The 9,756-nt window shown below is 43.9% G+C and overlaps 1 protein-coding gene across 2 annotated transcripts in view; it reads right to left on the bottom strand.

Annotated features, from left to right (window-relative positions):
* Window positions 1–3,842: 3,842 nt before the first annotated feature.
* IQCB1 (IQ motif containing B1) overlaps window positions 3,843–9,756 on the bottom strand; it is a 33,909-nt gene continuing 27,995 nt past the window's right edge. For both annotated transcript variants that reach the window (XM_019522587.1, XM_019522588.1), the window contains exons 10-14: window positions 6,956–7,098; window positions 6,347–6,495; window positions 5,745–5,876; window positions 5,206–5,362; window positions 3,843–4,302 (exon numbers count right to left, since the gene is read on the bottom strand). In XM_019522587.1, the coding sequence (XP_019378132.1) occupies window positions 4,073–4,302; window positions 5,206–5,362; window positions 5,745–5,876; window positions 6,347–6,495; window positions 6,956–7,098 (811 nt within the window). In that variant the 3' untranslated portion in view covers window positions 3,843–4,072. The remainder of the gene's footprint in view (window positions 4,303–5,205; window positions 5,363–5,744; window positions 5,877–6,346; window positions 6,496–6,955; window positions 7,099–9,756) is intronic.

Here is a 9,756-nt window from a genome sequence, read left to right as displayed (position 1 = left end):
TGCAGCAAGTTCATTATGTACATGCGATCTGTTGAAAATTAACCAGTAGACCTCTTTAGAGAGGGCATCTACCTGCATCTACATGCAGGCACGTATAGGCTTGGGATGAAATGATTTCCTTGGTCACTTTAAATGCTCAGGACAGTCTTGGCTGTACTGGATTTTCTGATGAGTTTCATTTGGTTTCAACAACCTGATTTCATCAGGCTGCTGGCCAAACAGGATGCCTTGGGAGAAAGGAGTAGGAGCTGAGGGCTGTAAAACCCTTCACACCTACTGCTGTGGAAGGTATGAGGCCTGATTGCTCAGAACAGTTCTGTAGCTTGTCGCTGTCGGGTTGTAGTTCGAATTCACCCCGGGTGAGAAGTGGCAAGCTGACGGTGGAAACCAACAGGTGATTACTGTTGCTCTTAGTCCTGGATGTCTTGCACAGATGAGTGTCCACATCCTCAAGCAAACCACAGGGATTAAACTAACCTGCTTCTTGCCTGTGGGTCTGCAGAACGCCCAAAAGCTGAATACCCTTGGAGATGGCATGGGGAGGCTGTACTCCTAGTGCACAGTGCACTGAACAGGGACTTGGATGTGGGCTCTCTTCTAGGCTCTCCCACCAACCTGCTGGCTGGCCTTGGACACATTGCTTCATTGCTCCATGCCTCAGTCTCCCCATTCTGTAAAATGGGACAAGTCATAACTGGGACTTCTTTCAGAAAGGGTTTTGCGATCTACCAAGGAAAGACACTCTGTCAGAACTGGGCACACTTGCTTCTCAGTACATTGATGGGGTGGGGAAGTTTGCATTGCCCTGCTCCTGCTGCTGATAAATTGCCCTGCAAGGCTGAACTCCTCTGACAATGCAGCACCTTTCACCAGGCAGTAAATTCACTTTAAAAAAATCCATTATCCAGCAAATTGCATATTCCAAAGGGGGAGTTCATAATCCACTTCAATGGCACTGAGTGGCAGAGGCCATTAGCATGACAATAAATGGCTTTTTGGTGAGACAGCAATATAATTCACTCAGCCTTTAATGCTGGGCAGGGGGCTCTGCTCTTTACATAAAATACATAGTGCAAAACACCTCCCTGTACATCGCTCTGTGATAAAGGGGCTGTTGCAATGAGGATAATTACGAGGAGGCAGACACGCACTGAGACCACTGCACTGCAGCAGGGACTCATGGCGCTCTGGGTTGCACTGTCAACAATGTGCTCAAGGGGCCCATAAACCTGTGTATTTTGGCGGGGGGAAGAAAATGAGTCGTTTGCCCACCCCCCCCACAGCAGCAGGGAACTGCTTCTATTGAGACAGAGCTTTGCTGATGTGAGGCAGCTGCTGCAGCTGGTTTTCACTGCCTGCAAGCTATTGTTGATTCCTCCCTCTGTGCCTGTAGTTTGCCGAGCGCCCAGCACATCGCCGGCCCTTCCTGAAACTCATGACGCTGCTCAGAATGACATGCTATTCAACAGCATCGCACAAAAACGCAGGGGAATATTTAATTGATAGCTCCCCAGATTAACCTCTCGGAATCTAATAAAGATGGAACTCAACCGGGCGGCTTGATGGCCTTGCAACAGTAATTACTGTTAAAAATCTAGCACATCATCTAGCACTTCATCTCCTAAATTAGCATGCTGGCTATTTTTGAGTTGGTAATTGGATTGGTGAATTACCATTGCCCTGGTAACTCTTGCTACTGATTTGTTTTCCATTCATCTCTGCTAAAATTAAAATGGAACAAAAACCTTCTACCTTACGTGAAAAGAGACCATGCTGAACTGACGAGGTCCAAGCAAATCTTTTCTATCACAATTTGCTTTGTTTGTAATGAAGGACATGATTTTGCTGCCACTGAAGGGGATGGGAATGTTGCCTGTTAAGGGGCAGGGTTTTGTTGCTGAAAAAGTGCTTTTCATAAATGCAGTTTCCTATTTCCTTGTAAGCCCCTACTTGTTCTTCAGCATAGGGAAAGGGCTCAATCAAAAGGCAAAGTCTACGTAGCATCCGCCAGTGAATAGACTTCCGACACTCCACATGCGATTAAACAGAACAGCATCTAGCCGTTCAATGAAGGACAAGTAGGTCATATGCTGTCTCTATTTCCCTGCCCTGTGAGCTGAGCTATGGGCAGACCTTTAAAATGGCTTTTAATCTGCATCTGAACAGGAGCTGGGGGCGGCGGTGGGAGGTCCTTGTGACAGACTTTGTTGATGCTGATGGGAGCTGCATCTAGGGAGATGTTTGTCTCCTGCTGTAAATCAACTGACTTCCGTGCCACATTTGTCCACATCCTTCCCAGTGTCATCGGCCTCCAACTGTGATGGGTAGAAAAGCAGTGTCTCACATTTTAACATCTCTGAAGGGCTGGCAGACAGTAGAAATGCTTTCCATTTTTAATACTCTGGCCCCTGCCAGTGTTTCTCCATATCCCTTCCTCAGCCAATCCCACTTGCAGCACTTTCAGGAACATCTTGCAAAGGCTACTCTAACTCATGCTAGCTTGCAGCAGCTGCCAGGAAGCAGAAGGAAGTCTTCATCTCTCTTCTACTGGTAGAGAGGATGTGGCTGCAGAAGAGATAGGGAGGAAATGCTATGCCTTTCTTGCACCTCTGAGGTTGTCTAAAGTAGGGTCCTCTGTTCTGCGGCCAGGTAGGCAGGCTTGCGGGCTGTCATGTGCTGATAGCACCATGCAACATGGATCCAGACTCTGGAACAAGACCTCTGTCAGTGTAGCTAGCAGTTAAAAAACCCACTCTCCCTTGTCTCTTAGAACTAGGCTTCAAAGGACCTAGCATACAGGCAGGTTCTGCCTCAAACTGACTGCAACAAACTCCTTGAAGAAATTGCTTATGGTGGTCAGATGTCCCTTGGCACAGATCACATGAGCGTTTGAAGACTCTTTTCCCCACCTTTGAAGAGCCCAGGAGCAGGAACCTTTTCAGCCCACATCTCTGAGCATCTTCCACTTTAAATCCTTCCCCAAGAATAACGTAAAGTATTTCTAGAACATCCACTACCCTAGTATCTAGACCAGGATAGCTCTCATCCTCTATATTCCCATTGCTATCACAGCACAAGAGGGCGTCCTATGTTTGTTTCTAAACAGACTGTTTCCACGCTCTCTCTTATGAACAAGTAGATTCTTAATTGACTACCTCCTCACTGGATGATGCCATGAGCTAAAGCTTTGACTTAACGAAGCATGTGCTTATATCCATTCCCATTCATCAAAGTACTTCGACCCTAGTTCAGGAACTGATTTAAACACCACCGTAAAATTGATGTGCTTAGTCAATCCTGTACTAAACAGGCAGGCTCCCTAACCTGGGGTCGTTACCAGATGCAGGCCATACTGATTTGCAGAAATTTAGTCAAGGAGGCACAACCATCCTTCAAATCCTGAGCTTATGTCCATTGCCTCACCGCCCACTTTAATTTTCTGATACATCTTCCCACCCACCTGCCTCTGTGTTTCTTGTCTTAAAACTATAGGGTGTCTCAGACCCAGGCTGTCTTTGGAAGGCACCTACCTCATTTTGAGTGCTGATGCAATCAAAGAAAAAAAATACAGTACTGTTTCCTCAAGCACCTGTTCCAGCACTTTAATTTACAGAATGGGAAACTGAGACACTATAGCTCAGAGGTTTCCAAAGATGAAATTCTTTGTGGGCTATTTCATGAAAAATTCTTCATGGGTTATACATTTATTTTAAAACCAACAAATGCAAGGTAGCAGGCACACAGATGCATGAACAGGTACAGGACCTGAATCCAAATTGTGACAGCCCAAAAGATGTGGTTTTACTGCTAGCATGGTGCATACTAAGTGTGTGATGATATATATACATGATCATCTATTGTAGATGTAGAAGGACTCTCTCTCTATATATATACACACATATAAAGAATGATTAAAATACACTGCAATTAAATAAGTCTTTGATGCTAGTTACTGCTTTGTCTGAGGACAGGAATGAGTTCTCTTTTTTTGTAGCACATGCTGAACACAGCTGCTTCATAGTGTGGGATATGACCCTGGGTCAGAAAACAACTCTTTCTTTTTGCCTGTTAACTAGGAGGACTTCGTTCCACCAGTAAAGAGAGTTCCAAACTGAGCAGTCAGAACATCATCGGGAACTGCATCATCCTCCATGAATTCATCTTCCAGTTTCTTCCACCAGGGCCAGCGAGTACATTTCAGTATGGCATTATGGGACTGCTTGGCTTTGGATGCTATAGGGATTGACCGACTCATAAAAACCTCAAGATCTTTTTCTGCGGCCTCCACCAATCTTGGAGCATCTGTAACAAAGAGGAAAACAGGGTGGAATTCTGTTCTTAGAAAAGGGGAAATGGCTATAAGTCACCACTTTCAAGCCTATCCTCCTTGCACACGGTTTTCACTCTCCTGGAGGACCATCCCACCTGCACCATCCCACCACAAGCTCAGTCTCTGTGGCTGCTGATATCCATGCTTAGTTAGCATCATGCTGTAGTTATGCAGCAAACGGCAGATTAAGAAATGATGTTCAATAAGTTTCTAATGTTTGCCTGGTTTGGCTGCTTATAAGTGGTCCACCTGAGCCTGGCAGCCTACTGAACTAGTGTGGTTAAGTACTGTTTCCAACAATATGCAAAGAAACGAAAATTCCCAGTAATTCTCATTCAATGACCCTACTTGTCCTTCCTAATCCAGAGTGGTCAGCACAGCCCTAACTCAGAGTTCAACCTTTAGAACTCCTCACCAGCAAGGGGCGCATGTGCATCAATCATTAGCCTAATTCTGCTGCAGAAAAGTGGAAAAACCAAGTCAGCCCTAGTTCTGCAGGGAAAATAGCTGTATAAAAAGCCTCATTCCTGGCAACCAAAAAGCAACGTGGATGATTGTAAAATGGCTGGCTCACATTACAAACAGAGCAAGGACAGCATTAAGAACTAAAGTGTAGGACCCTTCTTGTGTTTGAATTCACTTGACCTACAGCTTTGCACATGGGCAAAGCTTCAAACCTAGGAGATGCTACATATGATTTTTGAGCTATCTTGTGTGGCAAGGAAAAATCAAATATAACAGCATTTACTACTGCAGAGGAAGGAGGCTGTGGTTTCGAAAGTCTGCTTTCACTGGTTTTCACAGCATACTCCCATTTTTCTCTGTTTGCTGAGTTCATGCCATTGCCAAAACAGCGACCTGAGACAGACACATACTCATCAGCAGCTCTGCATCAGTGTTGACCTGTGCTAGCAAGGCCTGTCTGCGCTGATCAGCTCCACGATCCAGGCTGTTCCTCAGCAGGTACTGTGCCAGCTTTTCCTGAGCTTGCAGATGTAGCTCCTTACTCATTTCTTCTGACATTTGGGAAGCCTGGAGGAAAACAGTGTCATTTGTCAGTGTTAGGAACCAGTTATCATTTGCAATCTTTTGTGGGCAGATTAATGTCCAGAAACGACATCTGCATTCTTTGCCTATTTGTAAACTTAATAATTCTGCTTCCTCCTGAGTTCTCACTCCAAAGCCATCCATCATCAAGTGGAGACAGTTTTCCAATTAGGTTTCACTTTGACCTGTTTTATTAGATTGATGGTAAAAAATGATTCTGGTATCCGGCTTTCAAAAAGAAATAAACAGGATTAATGTGTGCAAAGCTCATACGGGTTATCTCCATCATCAGGGTCACATATTTCATCTCTCTAATGTGTTATGTTGGGTGAAGAATGTAGAACTAAAACGTCTCTCAAAGATGTACCGGATGCAGTCTGATGTAGTCATCCACCTTCTGCTGAAACGTTAGTCTTTGCTCATCGGTGAGTCCCTTGGGCTCTTTCCAAGGAAAGACTGCTTTCCTTTTCCTCCGTTGTTTTTCCAAAAATTTAAGAACCTGTATAAAAGAAGGCAGAAGACCATGGCATTCACAGCCAAAGGATTTATTTTCATGCACTGTTTCAAATCCTTTTAAGGGCAAAAATGTCCCAGTGTGTTATCCATTAAGGTGAAGCTTAGGATTTCACACTGAAGAGGCAGGTCTTGAGTGATCACACTCAGACATAAGCTGCAACATTTACACTACATTCTTGGCTTATGTGAACAGCTTGGAGACTGTAGCCTTTGGTTTTAAAGCATATTCTAGTTATGTATCTGCACTATATTTTGTACTTTACAGTAGTTCCAAATAGTTCAGAAACCTGAGGCTTCGGCTTGTTTTTCTGATCACTTTTTGAATATATTAACATTTGGTTGCTAAATTCTTGCTCCGTTGTCATGTATAGAAGTAAACAAGCGGTGCCTTATAAGAGATTGCAATAATCCACTCAATCTTGTCTAATGCCAGAACAGAGTATATATACTTACTGTTCTCTGAACAATGACAGCTGCCTTATATTGTTTAAGGGATTGTCTTTGTTGATGAAAGTTTCTCCTTGCTCTATATCCCCTCCAGAGTTTCTGTATAGTTAGTGCTGACTTTCCTTCTAGTTCCTGCTTGTGCCTATTGACTTCCCCTAAGGAAATAACAGAAAGCCACAGTTACACAACTGGGGGTTGTGGTCCCACAAGCAAAATACGATTAGGCTTTTTAGTCCTTGCATTAGAGACCACCCCAAAGAAAAGTTCAAAACATCATTGGTGGGACAGCTGGTGACACTTCATTTGAATCAAAGCCCCACACTCTATGTTGGGTTACTGCAGGAACAAACCCCCGGGGAAGATATACAACTGCCTCATGATCTTTAAAGAGCACAAAGAGGCAGGATCTACCTTTACCCTTATGCCTCTGAGATAAGGAAATTTCAGGCCACCTTGGTTTTGATGTGATTACTGAGCCTTAAAAGAGTGAAGATGTTCCCCACCAGAAACCTGGAGACAGCAAATACATAGGCTTGGGAATTACTTGTATGAAAACCTGCTATTTTGGACACCTGGACATTGGAAGCTTTTGATACAATTAAACATCAATCCTACTAGGATGGACTATCTCCAGTAAAGTCAACTGCCGTTCATGAAAGAGTCTCATGGCCCTCTGTCTCTGAAGCTGCAGTTGCTGTTTCAGGGCCTCCTCTTCTTTTTGCCTCTTTAAAAGCTGCAATCCCTGTTGTCGTTTAGCTCTGCAATAGATGGACATATTCAGAATTAGCCTAAGCCTTTAAATTCTCAAAAGCACATTTGGAACTAATCTCCAGTCTCTGTTTCCTTCTGTGTTGAATGGTCTGTCACAAAACCCTCAGAGTGAGCTGCCATCCAAACCCCTGGCACTGATCTAAAGCTCCTCTAAGGTCAATGCAGAAGTACTTAAGATAATCAAATGCTTGATAATTTAACCACAGGGTCTTGGAGTGTTCAGCAGATCTAAGTCCTCCATACAGATTGCTGTCAAACCACAGGAATGCAGTTTGGTCTGAGATAAGTTTCTAACAATGAGGGCACTGATAGCAGCCCAAGTCTCAGCTGACACAAACTGCAGTAGCCACATTGATTAACATCAGTGATTTGCATCAGAATCTGGTTCTGACCAGCCACAAAATTATCTATGCATTTTCAGTGCACCAGCCACCATTTGCTATGTATGGCCTCTGCTTTACCTTGTTCAAAACCACGAGTAGTGTTTTTTTCTGCCTACAAAAGAACCACACACGCTCCTTTATGGAAGGCTGATTTCTTAAGTTAGGTAGTATAAGAGTTATGTTGTAGTGGTGATGGTGCAGACTCCAGAACTTATGCGAGAGTCAAGGATTTCTTAGGGTGATATCTTTTATTAGACCAACTGTATAGTTGGGATGGAGTTAGACGAGCTTTCAAATACAAAGCATCAGGTCTCTGATCCAGGAAGTCAGCAGAGATCTGATGGAACTCTTTGCATTCGAAAGCTAGTCTAACTTTATCCCAATGAAATAGTTTGTCCAGTAAAAGATACTACCCTGAGAAATCCCTGCTTCTTTCTTAAATTAGATCCTTCTCAGTGACGACCCTCCAGGAGACATGTCGATAGGCCTTTCTTGTCCATCAGTATCACTAATGGAAGGGTACAGCTGAGTGGCTTCCACTGGTCTTTAGCAGCATGGCCCAGTGGTTCTGTAATGCTTATTACAATAGTGCTTTAGAGCCAACCAAGAGCGCTGGGCACTGGATAAATGCAGGGTTTGCAGGGGATTCCTCAGATGAGGATGCCGCACTGAGAACACCTAAACCGCATCCTAACTGTTTGACTTTAGGGACTGTCAGTCATAATTTCCCCTCAATGACTTCCTGTGGTGGAGGAGGAGGGGAACGGACAGCATTCTTCAAAACAGAAGCCTTGACTTCAAGGAACTAGACCGTATCTATCTGTAATTGCTGGAGATTGCCTCTTCTCCCCATCCTCCTGACTGAAAGGATTGCACTCCTAAATCTAACCACAACCTTTGCAATAACAGCACTGTATACAGCAGAACAGTCTGGAGGAAGTGGCTGTCTAACTGTCCAAAAGGGTGTAGGTTGTAGCTGTGTTGGTCTAAGGATATAGGCAGACAAGGTTCTTTGGGTGAATCTGATCTCTTTTATTAGATCAACTTAAATAGCTGGAAAAAACTTTTTAGCCAGCTTTCGAGTTTCAACCCAAAAGCTGGCTAAAAATTTTTCTCCAACTATTTAAGCTGGCCTATGAAAAGAGATCAGATTCACCCAAAGAACCTTGTCTAACTGTCCAAAGACATTTCCAAGCCCATGTACCTCAGCAATTTAAGATAATAACGCTTACAAGGATTTATCAATGCAGGAAAACACATGGTTTTATACATCTATAAGCAGTGTAGAACTTCAGGATCAGAAGAGACTTGTGGTGTTTTCATGACAAAACCTTATGCATGCTTTTCCCCCCCTGCAAATACTCATTGACTTCACTTCTCTAAGTAAGAAGCAACATGAGTGAAGGGTCTGCTCTCTGGTGGGTTCCTCAAAGATATACATCTGCTAAACTGCCACGACTGTATGTCAGGCCTTTAAAAGGTTTCTATGATACCAACTCCCTGCAGGCGCTTCAGAGGGAAAAAGCCACATTTAAGCTACACAGGAGCACCTCTGATGGAACAACACCCACAACCTGAAACAAACTGAAACTCCAAACTTCCTTTTGTAGTTGACGACTGAAATCAGCCACTTTCTGAGCAGCACCTGTTTGTACTTTAAAACGCATCCAACTTGGCATGTGCGTGGTTAACACGGATTGGCTGGCCTGGGACAAAAAGAAGATGAGCTGATCCCATGACAGGAGCCTGACAAGCCTCCAGAATAAATCAATGTTTTTTAAAGTGTGCATTGTAACAGAGAAATATTTGTACAACCCTCCAACTTTCAGAAGGGAAGAGCTGGTGGGTTTTTAAGATACCCAGCTGGCATTGTAGGTGAGCCACATCCAAGTTATGAGTTTCAGTCTCGGCTATATTTAAACACAACTAATAAGTTAATGGCTTTAAAAAAATCCCCCTTTCCCCGCACGACTCCATAAATGCAATGAAACCTGAAGTCACAACATCAGCTGCTGACTAAGAGCAGTACGGTTATAGACATTCTAGGAAGCTTTCAAACTGTCACTCACAGGTTCCCAAGAAAAAGTCTTTCTTTTTAGTGTAATCCTCTAGTTGTAGGTTTGAGCAAGACAAATTGTAAGCCTCCAGGGAAGAGGTTACATTTTTATATCATACTAGCAAAGTTCCCGTCAAGATTGATGGGTGGGCAGCGGGGACAGAGCACCACCACCCACTGCCCTGCACTGCCAGTACTCCATGTCC

The sequence above is a fragment of the Gavialis gangeticus genome, unplaced genomic scaffold (assembly GCF_001723915.1).
Source record: "Gavialis gangeticus isolate Ggan-Ray unplaced genomic scaffold, GavGan_comp1, whole genome shotgun sequence".
Classification (NCBI taxonomy): Eukaryota; Metazoa; Chordata; order Crocodylia; family Gavialidae; genus Gavialis; species Gavialis gangeticus.
This window is presented reverse-complemented; position numbering and strand designations above follow the sequence as displayed.